At 44.1% G+C, this 17,812-nt stretch overlaps 1 protein-coding gene across 2 annotated transcripts in view; it reads right to left on the bottom strand.

Moving 5' to 3' along the window:
- Window positions 1-15,873, bottom strand: part of SEC11A (SEC11 homolog A, signal peptidase complex subunit) — a 41,607-nt gene extending 25,734 nt beyond the window's left edge. Inside the window, exon 1 of one of the 2 annotated variants that reach the window (XM_032342026.1) lies at window positions 15,466-15,873. In XM_032342026.1, the coding sequence (XP_032197917.1) occupies window positions 15,466-15,516 (51 nt within the window). In that variant the 5' untranslated portion in view covers window positions 15,517-15,873. The remainder of the gene's footprint in view (window positions 1-15,465) is intronic. The other variant, XM_032342025.1, reaches the window with a different exon arrangement.
- Between the last annotated feature and the right edge of the window lie 1,939 nt (window positions 15,874-17,812).

The following is a 17,812-nucleotide window of genomic DNA, read 5'->3' as shown; positions in this document are numbered from 1 at the left end:
TTTAAAGAAGATTTTATTTATTTATTTGACAGAGAGATCACAGGTAGGCATAAGAGTCAGGCAGAGAGAAAGAAAGGAGGAAGCAGGCTCCCTGCCGAGCAGAGAGCCCGATGCGGGACTTGGTCCCAGGACCCTGAGATCATGACCTGAGCCGAAGGCAGAGACTTAACCCACTGAGCCACCCAGGCGCCCCCACAAAGCAGATTTTATAGTAAGTAATATTACCAAGAATATGAGGGTCATTTCATAATGATAAAGAGGTGAGTTCACCATTAAGACATACTCTTAAACATCTATGCAACTAATAACTTCAAAATACAGGAAACAAATACTGATAGAACTGCAAGTAGAAACAGACAAATCCACAGTTGTGGTTAGAAATTTCCAAATCCCAGGGCACCTGCGTGCCTCAGTCAGTTAAGCATCTGCCTTCAGCTCAGGTCATTATTCAGGGTCCTGGGACTGAGTCCAGCATGGGGCTCCTTGCTCAGGAAGGAGCCTGCCAAGGACCCTGCTTCCCCCCAACCCTCGCTCTGCCTGCTGTTCCCTCTCCTTGTGCTCACTCTCTCTCTGTCTCGGTCAAATAGATAAAAATTAAAAAAAAAAAAAGAAAAAGAAGAAGAAATTTCCAAACCTCTCTATCAATAACTGATACAGCAAGACCGAAAATCATTAAGGATAAAGAAAAGGTGAACAACACTTCCAACCAATTTTACCTAATCGGTATTTACAGAACATTTTGCCCAATGGCAGATACACATTCCTTTTAGGTCTATATTGAATGTTTACCAAGATAGACCGTATTCAGGACCATAAAAGAAGTCTCAATAAACAGAAAAGGATTTGCATTATGCCAAGCGTATTATCCAATCACCACGGAATGAAAACAGGAATTAGTAACAGAAAGACACCTGAACCCCCTTCCAATAATTTAAAAATCAAATAACATGGGACGCCTGGGTGGCTCAGTTGGTTAAGCAGCTGCCTTCGGCTCAGGTCATGATCCCAGCATCCTGGGATCGAGTCCCACATCGGGCTCCTTGCTCCGCAGGAAGCCTGCTTCTCCCTCTGCCTCTGCCTTCCACTCTGTCTGCCTGTGCTCGCTCTCGCTCTCTCTCTGACAAATAAATAAATAAAATCTTAAAAAAAAAAAAAAAAATCAAATAACAGATTTCTAAATAGCCCAGGGTAAAAGAAGAACTCAAAAAAGAAGTTAGAAAGTATTTTGACCTGAATAAAAATTAAAAATACATCAAAATCTGTGGGATGCACCTAAAATGCTAAACAGAAGGAATTTTATAGCAATAAAGGCCTCTGTTAAGAAAAAAAGAAAAGTCTCAAATTACATGTTGTATTTTTGTTTATACTCTGTTCAAATTATTTTGTAACTTCTCTTGTGATTCTTCTTTGACCCCACGGGTTGTTTTGAAACTGTTTAATTTCCAAATATCTGTACACTTCCTAAATTAAGCTTCTACCTTAAAACAAAAGAAAAAGCATATGAAACCCAAAGTAACTCACTGCAAGCGAACACAAAAAATAAGAGGAGCGCCTCGGTGGCTCAGTCAGGTAAGCATCTGCCTTCAGCTCAGGTCATGATCCTGGAGTGACAAGATCGAGCCCCAGGGATAGAACCCCACGTCAGGCTCCCTATTCATCAAGTAGCCTGCTTCTCCCTCTGCCCCACCCCTCTTGCTTGTGTGTGCGCTCTCGCTCGCTCTCTCTCTCTCTCTCTCTCATGCTCTCTCAAACAAATACAACCTTAAAAAACAAAAATAGAAAAATCAGCAAGGATACAGAAAACTTGAATACCATCAACCAACTAAACATCTAGAAAACACTCCACCCAACAGAGCAGAATACACATTCTATTCAAACACACATGAAGCATTCTCCAGGGATCAAGCTCTTGACGTAGAAAAAAAGAGCCTCAAATTTTAAAAGATTGTGGTCATAAAAACTATGCTTTCCAACCACAATGGAATTAAATTAGAAATCAGCACTGGAATGGGGCACCTGGGTGGTTCAGTGGTTTAAGCCTCTGCCTTCAGCTCAGGTCATGATCTCAGGGTCCTGGGATCGAGCCTCACATCGGGCTCTCTGCTCAGCAGAGAGCTTTCCCCTCTCTCTCTGCCTGTCTCTCTGCCTACTTGTGATCTCTCTCTATCAAATAAATAAATAAAAATCTTTAAAAAAAAAAAAGAAAAGAAAAGAAAAGAAATCAGCCCTGGAAAGAATTTGGAGAATCTACGGATATTCAGAAATTAAACATTTTTCTAGATAACCTGTGGGTCAAAAAAGAGATCACAAGGGAAATCATAAAATATTTTGAGAACCGAGTATAAACAAAAACACGACGTATCAAAATTTATGGAATGAAGCTAAAGCACTGCTTTGAGGGAAATTTATAGCTTTAAATACATGTATCAGAAAAGATTTTAAATCAATAACCCAAGATTCCACTTTAAGAAACTAGAAAACATAGCAAACTAAACACAAAGCAACCAGGAAAGAAATAGAGTTTAGTTTTAAAAAATATATATAGGTTTTTTTAAATCTTAAAAAAAAAAAAAAAGAAAATATGGTTGAGACAATACATTTTATGTGTATTTCACCAGGATTTTTAAAAATTATGCTAAATGAAAGTAGCCAGCTGCAAAAGACTACATTTTAGATTATTCCATTTATACAAACTATCCAGCTAAAGCAAACTGTAAGAGACAGAAAGCAGATTAGTAGGTGCTGGGGGCTGGGAATGGCAACAAGCATCAACTGTAAAAGTGCACAAAGGATCTTTCTGGAATGATGGAAATGTTCTAAAACTGGTTTGTAGTGATTGTTGCACGATTCTATAAATGTACTGAAAAAATGAACTATACACTTAAAATGGGTGAATTTTATAAATTATATGTTAATAAAGCTTTTTTAAAAGGATTTTATTTATTTATTTATTTGTCAGAGAGAGTGCGCGCGCACGCACAAGCTGGGGGAATGACAGGCACAGGGAGAAGCAGGCTCCCCGCTGAGCAGGCAGCCTAATGTGGGACTCGATCCCAGGACCTTGGGATCATGACCTAAGCCAAGATAGACACTTACTGACTGAACCACCCAGGTACCCCAAAGCTTTTTTTTTTTTTTTTTTTAAAGCACACACACACAAAATAGAAGCAGAATGGGAAAGGCCTCAGAGTAAAGGAGGTCTTTTTAATTGACCTGAAATCCAGAAGCTATAAAGAAAATACAGGTAAATGTGACTACCAAAACAAAATAAAAAAGCAAACAATAATAAAAAAACCCTACAACTATGCATGGCAAATTATACTATCAGTCAAAAGACAGATGACAAACTCTGAGAAAATATGGAAACAAAAGACCAATCTCCCCATAAACAACTCTGAAAAATCAGTAAGAAAATAATCACCCAAAAAAGGAAAATAGGCAAAGGCTTATGAACTACTAGTTCATGGAAAATGAAGTAAAAATGACCTCAAAATCATATGAAAATACACTCAACCAAGCTCAGAATAAGGGAAATACAAAGTAGAACTATCTTGAGGTACCACTCTTCACTTACTAGAACAGCAGAAACTCAAAGCTGGAAAGCGTACAATGCCAGCAAGGCTACAGGAAAAAGTCACTTACACTTTTTAAATTTTCGAACAATGTAAATATAATATCTACTCATTACTCATTAAACTACTCATTACAAAAGGGGGAGGGTGAGCCCACAAACTTCTTTCAACTACCTTAGTTGTCTCTCTGAGGCATGTGATTAACTGTCTCACCCCCTGGTTTGTTACATCAGACCCAAAAAGACAAGTGTTCTAAGATCCAACCTTGGTCCTTTTCTCTTCCCATCCTGCATGCAATCTTGTCTTTTCATGGCGTCAATGACAATATATATGCTGATGACACCCAAATCTCTATCTTCTTATCACACCACATACATTCCCTAGGTAAATCCATTCAGTTACTTACTGAAAACCACCCCAGTGTTACACACACCGTCAATTCAGCAGGTCCAAAGCTGAACTCAGTCCCTTTCCTCAAGTCTCTTCCTCCTTCCACACTCTCCAGCACAGCGACTGGTGCCGTCATCAGCTCGAAGCCTCTGGATTTCACCTCCCCAATCACATCCGTCTGTGGGCTCCCTGTCGCTGCTGCTTTATCAGGTCTTGCTTCCTCTCACCAAGATGAAAATAATTCCACAGGTAAACAGTTCTACCTCTAGACTTGCATCCATATAACTCATCTGCCTATGTATTATTTTTTTAAGGTTAAAATGAAATTATTGTACTGTCTGCTCCAAATTTTTTTTTTTAAAGATCTGTCAGACAGAGAAAGAGCACACAAGCAGGGGGAGCGACAGGCAGAGGGAGAGGGAGAAGTAGGCTCCCTGCGAAGCAAGGAGCATGATGTGGGGCTCGATCCCAGGACTCCGGGACCATGAGCCAAAGGCAGACACCCAACCGACTGAGCCACCCAGGCACCCGTCTGCTCCATTTCTCACGACTTAAAAAGTCTGAACTCCTCAGCATTAAAGGCCTTCCATGATGTGGTCCTTGCTGCCCTCTTCAACCTTACTCCTTGCTACGAGTGATATTCCAGGCTCGTAACCATAATCATAATCTAGCTTAGAAAGCAGGATATCACAGCCCCTCAACAATACTACTCCATGTGGCAATCGAAACTACAAGGTACTTTTTTTTTTCCCCCCAAAGTAGGCTCCAAGCCCAGCATGGAGCCCAACATGGGGCCCAAATCACAACCCTGAGATCAAGACCTGAGCGGAGATCAAAAGTCAGAACACTCAACTGACTGATCCACCTGCGCCCCAGTACATATTCTTACTTAGGTCTTAATGATGAAAATCAGGGGTTAGGTGCCCTGTCTTAGTAAGACAATCAGCTTCTAGAAATGCCAACTTAAAAGAGGCTCATTCCATGTTTTTGTGACAATTCCCTATCTCTGAGGACCCCTGCAGCAAGAGAAATAAGACCACTAGGTATGCTTTTGGTAACAAGGCTTACTTGAAGGCTACATCAGCTCTAGAGCCTTCTATCATAATCTGGTCAAAGGGACCCTTGACTGGCCCTCCATTCCAGAGTAAATTTGTTTACTATATTGATGATGTCAGACGGACTGGACTTGGTAGCTGAACCTCGTGACCTAGATTCCCTGGTAAAATACATATACAGCAGAGTGTGGGAAATAAATTCCACAAAAATTCCCGACCCAGTGAAAATTCTTGGGGTCCGGTGATCCCTGCTAAGATATCCCTCCGAAGACAAAGGCTAAGTTGCTGCATCTGGTTCCTGCTACCACTAATTAACTTAAAGCCTAGGGGGCCTCTCTGGATTTGGGAGGCAACATCTACCTCATTTGGGTGAACTACTCATCTCTTACCCAGTAAACCCATTCTGAGCCGGTTCTGAGTGGAGCTCCACAACAGGTCTGAGCTGCCATGAAAGCCGTTCTAGCACTTGGGCCATATGACCTAGATGTCATGGTGACTGATGTATCTGTGACACACAGGGAGCCTCTGGCCATTCTCTATAGGTGAAATGACAGTACAGGTCTTTGGATTAGGGACGGAGCTATGCTATGCTCTGAACCATTCTCTTGAGTAATGGCTTCTAGCTTGTTACTAAGTTCTAGTAGAGATCACGCATTTGATCACAGGTCACCAAGTTACCACATGACCTGAACGCCGAGACTTGAACTGGATGTTGCCAGATACACCAAGCCATAAAGCTGGGCATTCACAAGGCACTCCACCGTCAAGTGGGAGTGGTCTGTACAAGTCTGGGCTTGAGCAGGTCCTGAAAGTAAACTGTATGAGCAAGAGACTCAGACACTCACAGTTACGCTCATGTTACATTGCTTCACCTCTTTCCTCCTATACCTGTCGCCTCCTGGGAAGTTCCCTATGGCCAGCTGACTAAGTTAGACTTTGGGTTCTACATGAACCACCTAGCACCACCTGAAAATAGCTGTGGCACTACACGCCCACTCAGAGTTGTCCACCAGGGCGTGTAATTAAGGGAAAACCCTTCAGCCAGCAGAACTTTGAGTGATACAACAGTTGTTCATTTTACCCGGAATGAGAGATGACCACAGGTGTGGCTTTAACTGATTCAGGAGTGACTAGCAGTGTGGCTGGACGGCCAGGGTCTTAGAAGGGACATGACTGAAAACCCAGAGACAAGAAGTTTGGGGAAGAGGTATATTGAATGAGCTCTCCAAGTAGGTATTCAGCATGCGAAGACAGCTGGGTTCCATATAAAAGTTCACCAAAGAATAACGTCAGCAGAGCAGTATCCTAATACTTAGGTAGATAAAATTCCCTATTCTCTGGATATCAGTCCCCCACTCTACCCAGCTACTCCTGTCTTGCACAATGATCAAAATGGCTGTCTGTAGCAACCAAGCTGAAGGTTAGCAACATGGATTTTCACTCACCAAAACCAACTTGGTTCTAGCCATGATGAGTGCCTAGTCTGCCAACTGCAAAAAATCAACGACACCACTCCTGATGCTGGTTCAACTCCATCATGGGAGGGGCAGCAATTTCTCCTTACTAGAATATATTCTGGAAATGGATCTGTCTTCTTTGTCCTTGGTATTTGTCAAACCACCATCCATGAACTAATGAAATGCCTTATTTCCCCATCATGGTATCCCATTCAACACTGCGTGTGATCAGGAAACTTATTTTATGGAAAATTAGAGCTCTGCCCCAATCCAAAGGTCTGTGCTATCACTTCACCATTTCCATTTTATGGAAAATTAGAGGCATACAGGCCGTGAAACTCACTGGTCTTACTATGTCTCCCATTACCTTGAAAGAACAGTAGAACAGTAGGCTAGTTATCCGTTTACTGTCTTGGAGCTCCAAATCCATCCTTGTGTTACCTAAGCAGATTCTTTCCCAACTGGCTCAATGATGTTACGTTTTATTAATAAAAGGCATGGAGGGGGACCATTGCAAGGTGATGAAAGGGCTTCTCCTGTCAGTTCCATGTTTTATCTCACACAGTAGCGAGTGCACCTGTGTGCAGGTCTGACAGGGCTCAGTTACTATCACAGTCTGCTGCTGGCCACATGATCTCCAGCAAGCTTCTCAGCCTCCCGGGAGGCCACTGCTATGGACCAGCTCCAGCTCACTGCCATGCAAATGTCACTGCCTCGGCAGATCGCATGTTCCCACACCCTCTCCAAAGAGGTCTGAATCTCAGGCTTGTGAGGGGGGTTGGAGAGAGGTTATTTTCTTATTCCTTTCCACTCCCTCATCCTAGAGGGTAGTAGTTGTTTTCTGGATATGCTATTTCCTGAACCTCTTATGAGTGCTCTTGTACCCATTTTTAGTAGTTAACCATCTTTTACTAGTTAACAGTTTTTTAAAAATATTAAACTTGTCTCTGTTCAATTACTGCTAAGGTTTCTACCTTCTGAGTGATACAGATGGTCTTTTGAGAATAGTTACAGCACCAGCAGCACTTTGTGGGGCTGGGATGATGTCTACCGCCTTCCAGTATATTCTGAATCAGAAACGAACCTATGGGATTATTTCTTCGACAGGTACAATTCAGGAGTCTGGAATTAAAGGGTGACTGGATGCCTGGGTGGCTCAGTTAGTTGTCTGCTTGTCTCAGATCATGATCTCAGGGTCCTGGGATGGAGTCCCACACTGGGCTCCTTGCTCAGTGGGGAGCCTACTTCTCCCTCTGCCTACCAATCCCCCTGCTTGTGTTCGCGCTCTCTCTGACAAATATATAGAATCTTTTAAAAGAAAATGGAATTAAAGAGTGAGAATGGGAGCGATCCTTCTCACTATAACCCCGATAATCCGCTAGTGAAAATTCTGCTTTCTATTTTTATAACTTTGGATGATGCTGGCTTAGAAATTTTCATTCCCAAAGGAAATACCCTTCCATCAGGGGACACAATGGTTCCATTAAACTGGAAGTCAAGACTACTACCTAGACACTTTGGGCTTCTCATGCCAGTGAACCAAATGCAAAGACTCGGGGTTATTTACTGGCAAGGGTGATTGATGCTGACTTTCTGAAAAAAAATAAGACTGTTTCTAAAAAATGAGGGAAGTGAGTATAACTGGACTACAGAATCCTCTGAGGCCTCTTAGTCCTCTCATGTCCTGTGATAAAAGTTAGTGAAAACTACAACAATCCATTTCAGGCAGGACTACTCTTGACATTAACCCTTTAGTAATGAAGGTTTGTGTCACTCCGCCAACCAAGAAACTATGACCACTTGAGCTCTTGCTAAGAGCAGAAGGTTTATGGCAATTTTTTTTTTAAGATTTTATTTATTTATTTGACAGAGATCACAAGCAGGCAGAGAGGCAGGCAGATGGAGAGAGAGGGGGAAGCAGGCTCCCTGGGGAGCAGAGAGCCTGATGCAGGGCTCGATCCCAGGACCCTGGGATCACAACCTGAGCCGAAGGCAGAGGCTTTAACCCACTGAGCCACCCAGGAACCCCGGATTATGGAATTCTTTTTTTTTTTTTTTTTTTTTTAAAGGAGAGAGTCTTTTTTTTTTTTTTAAAGATTTTTTATTTTTTATTTGACAGACAGAGATCACAAGCAGGCTGAGAGGCAGACAGAGAGAGGAAGGGAAGCAGGCTCCCTGCTGAGCAGAGAGCCTGATGCGGGGCTCGATCCCAGGACCCTGAGATCATGACCTGAACCGAAGGCAGAGGCTTTATCCCACTGAGCCACCCAGGCGCCCCAGATTATGGAATTCTTTTTTTTTGAAGATTTATTTATTTATTTATTTGACAGAGAGACAGGGATCACAGTAGGCAGAGAGGCAGGCAGAGGGAGAGGAAGGGAAGCAGGCTCGTTGCTGAGCAGAGAGCCCGATGTGGGGCTCAATCCCCGGACCCTGGGATCATGACCCGAGACAAAGGCAGAGGCTTTAACCCACTGAGCCACCCAGGCGCCCCAGATTATGGAATTTTTTTTTTTTAAGATTTTATTTATTTATTTGACAGAGAGAGATCACAAGTAGGCAGAGAGGCAGGCAGAGAGAGAGGAGGAAGCAGGCTCCCTGCTGAGCAGAGAGCCCGATGCGGGACTCGATCCCAGGACCCTGAGATCATGACCTGAGCCGAAGGCAGCGGCTCAACCCACTGAGCCACCCAGGCGCCCAGAATATGGAATTCTTAATGTAAGAAAGAATACAGCTAAAACCACATGACCAATTACAGAAACAAAGGACTGCTGCATATTAGACAGAAGCATAACTTGGCCTTTACCTTTATTTGAAAAATTAAATACAATTAGAAGAGGTATATGCAGTTGCCGACTTGACAAAGGGTAGACTACAGCAGTTTTGCTCCTCACTAACTTGGTTGGCTAAGATCCCTGTAGGGCTCTGGGGTAAAGTTGGCCAAAAAAGGAAATGTGCCCAAGATGTGGAAGGTGAAAGGGAAGCAGCTGCGACTATGCTGAAGGCCATTGTGGTTAGAGGTGGTGAGCAACAGACGTCAAGAGCCTACCTCAATCTGGTTTGTCCTTGCTGCCTCCTGTCCACGCCCAGCTCTTCTGGCTGGCTGACAGAGCCTGACGCAGAGGCAGCAGCCACCCCCAGGCTCATCTACTCTCCTTCCGGGCGGTCCCACTCCATCAGCAAGACATGGAATCCATCCCCAGATGCCGTGGGAGGCTTGCCTTTGTCCGCCCACAACAGTGCTTCAGAAACGCTGGTTAATGACATTTCTCTGATTCTCCATCTCTCAGTTTTAGACTATTACTTAGCCAGTTTCTCCCACAATTGTGTAAGATCTAATTCCTACGACAAATCCTTAATTCCATAACAGTCATAGTGGTTCTGCTTCCCAGACTAAACTCGGACCCGATAAACCATGTTTTTCGGATAAAGCCTTCTGTCTCTGTGCACAAGTTGTGTTTGGTACCACATGTCACCTTGTTCCCTGAAGTCAAAAAAAACAACTCTTTAACGTTAAAATCACAATTTCTGCGTAACTTGTAGGCTTGTGCCATTTGGCCATGGGAATGAACTACCATGTTTGTCTTTGCGTCCTGAGAGAGGAATATTACGAAAAAGACCCCCCCAAACTAAGAAATATGAACTATCTAGAAACCATTGCCAATAAATGCCTTAATCCTTACTATGGTGCTATATTCCAGATTTTGCTTGAAGTTACACTGGATAAAGAGTGGTTTTTGGATGCTTGAGAATATGCTCATGGACGGTAAGTGCATTTTATAATTTACTTGGGATTTCCCTGTCTATTGAGACAGAAGTTAGTATTTCTACACTGAAACTTGACAGTTATTTACTGAATGCGGACACCCTGTCAATAACATTTTTCAGATCCTAAATAAAACTATTAGTTTTCAAAAATTTGGATAGATCTGTCCTCTGCACTGTATATTCCGCCTATTTGTTGCACACTTACTCATATTTGGTTAAAGACTAAGAAAAATCTCCTAGGTTTCTGTGTGCTTTACTGGAGGGCCAATTTATTTTAAAAAAAATTATCGAAGCTATCTAGAATTCAATCAGATATCTTTACAACAGCCACTAGGAGTTGAGTAATCCTAAGCGATAAGAAGATATAAAAAGAATGAAGGATTCCAATAACTCCTAAGGTCTTTAGATTTAGGCAGGAAGACATACAGATAATTAAAATCCAAAGAAATGCAAAATTCAATCAAGTAATATTAGGAGCTAATAAGCAAATTTCATGAAAGTTGGATTCATCTCATCAGGGCTCAAACATGAATCTAAATAAATAAATAAACTCTTAAAAAGGAGGGGGGCACCTGGGTGGCTCAGTGGGTTAAAGCCGCTGCCTTTGGCTCAGGTCATAATCCCAGGGTCCTGGGATCGAGCCCCTCATCAGGCTCCCTGCTCAGCGGGGAGCCTGCTCCCCCTCCCCCACCTGCCTCTCTACTTGTGATCTCTGTCAAATAAATAAACTCTTTAAAAAAACAAAACAAAAAATAACATGAATCTAGTCACATCCTGGCCAATATCCTCTGGTCATTAAGAATTCTCAGCAAGGGGTGCCTGGGGAGCTCAGTGGGTTAAAGCCTCTGCATTCCGCTCAGGCCATGATCCCAGCACCCTGGGATCAAGCCCCGCATTGGGCTCTTTGCTCAGCAGGGAGTCTGCTTCTCCCTCTCTCTGCCTGCCTCTCTGCCTACTTGTGATCTCTCTCTGTCAAAGAAAATCTTTAAAAAAAAAAAAAAAGAATTCTCAGCAAGCAGAGAAGACAATCCCAAAAATTACATGTGAAAGCAACCTAAAAATTATTTGGCATGACATACTCATTTTCTTAGCAGGTAAACATCTTTTAACCCAAGGAAAATTTGTAATTAAGAACAGAAATGCTTAAAGGAAATTATGTATAGTGTTAATATTTTAATGTTAAAAACTCTGTGCATATTTAGTGTTTTAAGTACTTATAAAATTTTAAGAGAATTTGCCCTATTAAAGTAATAGGTCAGATTTGCAGTTTCAATTTGAAATATACAAGCAATTGTTGCAGATTTATTATTTTAATCAGAAAGTTTACTATCTATACAGAGTTGAACCATTTCAGAAAACTTAAGTAGCCCCAGACACTTAAATATTATATAAGTATGCAGTGGTTTGTTGAATAATGGATAAGGAAATTTTAAAATTTATAGTATTTTTAAGATGCTTGTTTGTAAATTAGCCCAAATATTCAAAGGCCCTTAAAACTGACTTAAAATTTCCTATACTTTCTTTTTCTTTCTTTCTTCGTTGGGCTTCCTGCTTGGTGGGAAGCCTGCTTCTCCCTCTCCCACTCCCCCTGCTTGTGTTCCTGCTCCTGCTCTCTGTCAAATAAATAAAATCCTAAAAAAAGATTTTAGGGGAGCCTGGGTGGCTCAGTTCTTGAGTGTCTGCCTTCAGCTCAGGTCATGATCTCAGGGTCCTAGGATCGAGCCCCCATCGGGCTCCCTGCTCAGCAGGAGGCCCGCTTCTCCCTCTCCCACTCCCCCTGCTTGTGTTTCCTCTCTCGCTGTGTCTCCCTCTGTCAAATAAATAAATAAAGTCTTTAAAAAAAATTTTAGCTTTTACAAACTGAACATCATACTTTAAAATGAAAGATAACTATAAACGGGCTTTTCTGGACACAAAGGCCACCTCAATGGGTATCAAAAAACTAACTTATTACCAGGGATGCTTGGCTCGCTCAGTCGGTAGAGCATATGACTCTTGATCTTGGGATTGTTAAGTCTGACCCCCACACTAGGTGTAGAGATTACTTAAAAATAAAATCTTAAAAACAAAAACTAACCTATAACCAGTCAATCTGCCAAATTTTCAGTTTTACAAGCTGTGTTGTTAAGCAATGTTATTAAAAATAAGTACAATTAAATTACATTAAAAACAAAGATAATAAATAATTTAAATTCATCAGTTCCTGGCTACTTTACTACATTTTCTCATCATCTACATGCTTGAGGTTATTTTTTCTATGTTATCTCTAAGGTGGAAGTTTTAGTTGCATGCTACCTCCTTTCTTCCTAATTCCAGATTCAGTGACGTCATGTTAGTGTGAAATCAGCCATGTTGGGTGTATCTGCACCACGGAAATAGGCAAACTTGATCAATCAGGGTTTCGGGGATTAAGAAAAGTCTCAGGGAAACAGTGACCCTATACTTCAGTAAAGGAGCCACACACCAAAGGGGAGAAGACAAATGAAATAGTATACAAGTGCTAAAAGGACTGCAGAGCTCACCTTATATCCTAGGACAGTCCATGAAGACTCACAAAGAATACAAGAGGAGTTCTCAAGACAGTTGAGTATGCGATGTTTGAATATAACAATGTTCACAGAAACAGTGACATGAAATAGGTAGGAAAAGTAAACTGGGACAAGACTGAAACAGTAAGAAATGGCAGCCTGTAATCAACTGGGACTTACAGCAAATGCCATTCTAAGGGTTTGGGCCGTTACCTACAAGGCAAGGAGGAGCTACTATAGGTGTGAGGGTAGGAGAGAGGACTTTAATATGGCAACAACATATAGGATTCAGTAAAGACAGTGAAACACTTCACTCTTGGAAACTGTGACGCCGACCAAAAAAAAAAAAACTGCATTACATATAATAACCAAAAATCTTGAGTCAGGTGTTAAAGAACCAATGAAAACTCAAAGCTCCAAAGAACACAAGCTCTGTGATTCTATGTATATAAAATGCAAGGTCATCTACACTGACAAAAAGCAAATATGTGGTTGCCAGGTGCTAGAGAGATGAACTACAAAGGAGCACAGGGGCTCTTGTGGTTGACAGAAATGTTCTGTTATCTTAAGTGAGCTGGGTGCATAGAACTGTGGAAACTTATCGAACGGTCCACTTTATTTTTTTTTTTTATTTTCTTTTTTTTTCTTTTTTTTAAAATTTTATTTATTAATTTGACAGAGATCACAAGTAGGCAGAGAGGCAGGCAGAGAACGAGAGGAAGGGAAGCAGGCTCCCCGCTGAGCAGGGAGCCTGATGTGGGGCTCGATCCCAGGACCCTGAGACCACGACCTGAGCCGAAGGCAGAGGCCTTAACCCACTGAGCCACCCAGGCGCCCCTATTTTATTTTTTTAAAGATTTTATTTATTTATTTGACAGAGAGAGATCACAAGTAGATGGAGAGGCAGGCAGAGAGAGAGAGAGAGAGGAGGAAGCAGGCTCCCTGCTGAGCAGAGAGTCCGATGTGGGACTCGATCCCAGGACCCTGAGATCACGACCTGAGCCGAAGGCAGCGGCTTAACCCACTGAGCCACCCAGGCGCCCCTCGAACGGTCCACTTTAAATGGACGAAGCTCATCACACTCACATGCATTCCCCTTGAACCTGATAAGAAAAAGAATTACAACTCAACTTAATCAAACATTTGAAGTTATTTAGACATAAATGGAAAAGTTATGCAAATGACAGCAGTTTTAGAAGAGTGGAACCAAATTGGTTTTCCTCCTTCCATCTGATTAGCTCTCAGTTATCCACAGTCACTGCCAGATACCATGTACAGGTAAAACCTCAGTTCAAAACTTCCCCTCGCCCCGCCCCACGACCATGCTATCCAATCCCTTCCATCCCCTCCTAAGGACCTCCAGGTTGCTCGTTTTCTTCATCTGGATTATGGGAGTAATATGACCTACCTTGCTATTATACAAAACACTCCACATACAGCAAGAGCTCAAAATAGTTATTTGCCTTAGTCATTCTCTACACACTCATGCTCCTTGAAGGCAGAGTTGTCTCATTGAACTTTTCATCTCTCTCAGTGTACCTAGCACACGTTACAACGAACAGTAGGCCCAAAGTATGTATTTCTTCAGAGAAATGTCTGCAGCACCTAGAAATGCAGATATGAAGAAAACACTTTGCCACAAGTGAGAACCGGAATCGTCACCATGAAGACACAAACCTTTCGTGCCATTTGAAAAGAATGATCACTTATGACTGAAGGAATTCCGAAACAGGTCTAGGAGGGGACACTGAGCTAGGTGAAGTCTGAAGTGGAGAAAGGGAAAGGTGCATATCCACTCCCCTAGCTGGTAATTATAAACAGTGTAAAATAAATCCACGAGAAACATCTTCAATGGGGACATGTTCAATTCTTAACAGGGAAATACTACAAAAAGGTCCAAGGCGAGCAAAACCAGGCTCTGCGAGCAGAAGAGGAACCTTCTCTAAGGACTGAACAACTGCAGCCGTGTTCCAGTACCGCCTGGCACACGGTCTAGAAGTTCAAGATGGAGTAAGGAAGGTTTAAGGACAAAATCGGAAGATCTGAATTTCAAGATCCCGGTGCCATTAATACGGGGCAGTAAACCCGAGGGTTCTGAGGGCTGCCACCTGCCTGCGAAGCGGTCTCAAGGACAAGTGTCACTACCGTCCCAACTCTTGAGTCGGGGTGGTCCAGGGAAAGGCACGGCAGCCCGCTGGGGCCCAGCTGTCCTAGAAGGGTTGCTACAGGCTGAAAGCAGCACAACGGCGGCGGCCTACACCGCCTTCCCGAGCATCCCCAAAGCCAGCGCAGTCCTGAACTGCTAAACCTTGTCGCCGGAACTGATCTGGAGTCGCGGCGATTGCAGGAAACACGAGTTTGCCGCCTTCCCAAGTCTCAGATGTTAAGCAACCCCAACTCCCACAGAGAAAGCGCCCTGCGGTTTCCATTTGCTCTCCTGCCTCCTTCGCAGGAACGGAACGTGAGGAACCGGCTTCCCGCTCCGCCCCTGGCAGGCCTGGGCGCAGCTCGGGGCTAAACCCAGGGGGCGGACAAAGCGACCTGTGGCCACACGCCCCACAAAGACAAGGAATGATCCGGGCGTCGGACCCACTCAGGCCCTCGCACAGGCGAGCACAGGTCTCTGCCGGGCTCCGCACGGGCGGCGTCAAAGGGAGACCGGGAGCCCCGGGAGACAGTGGGCGGCCAACCTCACCTGCCGCTTGTTCATTCGCCGCACATCGTCCAAAAAGTCTAGAGACAGCATGGCGCGGCCGGCGAGGGGGACACGAGCAGCGGAGAGGGCGCGAAGGGACCAGCGGGCGGAACGGCTGGCGCACCGGCCGGGCTCGCACTGGACGGGACCCCGTGGCGCCCGCACTTCCGCTTCCGGGGCGGGAACCGGCGCTCCCTTCTTCCCTCCCGCCCCCGCCCCGCGCGTCGCTGCGGAGAGCAGACAAAGGGACCCGCGACTCTTCTAATCGGGTCTCCCGGCCTGGTCTCTGTGCAGGAGGGCGCTCCCACGCCGAGCCGAGCCTGCGGAGAACCCACCGGATCCCTGTTCCCGCGCTTAGCCCGGGCCCCTCGCGGAGGCGTCGGCCCGGGCTCCCCGGGAGGCCGCCCTACGACCTCCGGAAGGCGGGCTCTCGCGCACGCCCGGCCAATCGGGAGCGGGTCTCCGGCGTCCCGGCGGCCGCGGCGGCCCTGGAGTGGCCGGCGGCTCCAGTCGGGCCGCGGGTCTGGGTGTGGCCCTGGGCGTGTGTGGCCAGGTCCTGCCTTTGCCGCCGGGGCTGGTCTCCCGCGCTGCGGGAAGTGGCCGCTGAGGTGGCTTCATTAGCCGCTTTACGGGGCAAGGTGGAGGCTAGGAGCGCCTTTCGAAGCACTGCCTGAACCTCCGGGGAGTTAGGAGGCTGCTGGGGGAGGAGGGAACAACCGAAGAAGGCTACGGTGTGATGCGACCGCCGAGGTGCGGGGTGTCAGGAAGTCCCTCGCTCCCCCGAACGTGACCTCGCTCAGAGGACCTGCCCTCTCCTTGAACTCTGCCTCCTGCTTTTGCTACCTTGGGCACCTGGATGGGACCCTCCTCTCGCTGCCCTTGACTCTCAGGCTGCTAATATACGCGGCGGACGAGAAGGACCGAAGCTGGTCTCTTACCTGTATTTTTCTATCTTTTTCAAAATACTAATCTCACATTAGGGTGAAGGATCTACTGGGACTTTTTGCACGCTCTTTGCAAATTCTTTACTTCGAAAATTATCTTGGAATAAAAAAATTAAATATTTTGGAGGATGGCTGTAATGAAAATGATAGATGATAAATTTGTGGGAGGAGGGAAGCCTCCTAGGCTGCAGGTGGGAATGTGAACTGAAACAGCCATTTTGGAAAATGGACTGGTAGTTCCTCAAAAGGTTAAATATGGAGTTTTTAATCAAATTTACTAGCAGCTCCACTGCTAGTATATATCTAAGAGAATTGAAAACATATGTCCAAGCAAAAACTAGTACATGAATATTCATGACAGCATTATTCATAAACCAAAACGTACAAATAACCCAGATGTGCTTTCACTCATGAATGGATAAGCAGAATGTGGTATAGCCATACAATGCAATATTGTCAATAAAAAGAAATACAGCAACATGGATTGAACCTTGATAACATTAGGCTTAGTGAAAAAAAGTCAGTTATAAAAGTCACATACTGTATGATTCCAATTACATAAAATGTCTAGAATAGTCAAATTGATAGAGATAGAATGAAGTGGTTGCCTAGGGCTGGGAGGGTTGAGAGAAATGGGGAGTGACTGCTACTGGTTACAGCGCTTGCTTGCTTGCTTGCTTTTTTTTTTTTTTTAAAGATTTTATTTATTCGAGGGAGGGGAAACGCAAAGGGAGACTGAAAGGGAGAAGCAGACTGATGTGGGACTCCATCCCAGGGCCCTGGTTCATGACCTGAGCCAAAGGCAGATGCTTAACGGACTGAGCCACCCAGGCGCCCCTGGTGTATGAATTATGTCACAGTAAAGCTGTTATAAGAAAGAAAAAAAATTTGACATCTTGTTCACTGTTAAATTCCCAGTGGCAAACATACAACCTGGCACATATTAGGTACCCAATAAATATTTGTTGAATTTAAAATGTGCATATGTATGTGTATGTGATGATCTCCAACTGCTGCCTGTAGGCACCCCATACTGAGTAAGTTGAAAGATGAATTCCTGATTTCCCCAAATTAGGAAGGCCTGTGGAAGAAAATAGATTCCATGCGGGCAGGGACCTGGTCCACCCCTTTATCCCTGGCTCTCATAACAGGGCCAAATTCATAGCAAATACTTAATAAGTATTTGTTAACAAATGTTGAATATGGAGTCTAAACTAAATTCTGGCTAATAGAGTGCTTGGCCTATGCTTGTTAATGTTGAATTCAAATCTAAAGATAAGGCTCTATAGCCATCTAAATGGGTATGAGCCTCGGTCAGTCTTCATATTGTGAAGAAAAGATCCGGAAGAGAAGCACAAAGTTCTGGGGGCTTCAGATGTACCAGGAGTCAGTGTAGTTGGGGA

Source organism: Mustela erminea, chromosome 5 (genome assembly GCF_009829155.1).
Source record: "Mustela erminea isolate mMusErm1 chromosome 5, mMusErm1.Pri, whole genome shotgun sequence".
Taxonomy (NCBI): domain Eukaryota; kingdom Metazoa; phylum Chordata; class Mammalia; order Carnivora; family Mustelidae; genus Mustela; species Mustela erminea.
The sequence above is the reverse complement of the archived record's forward strand: the minus strand, read 5'-3'. Positions and strand labels throughout refer to the sequence as shown.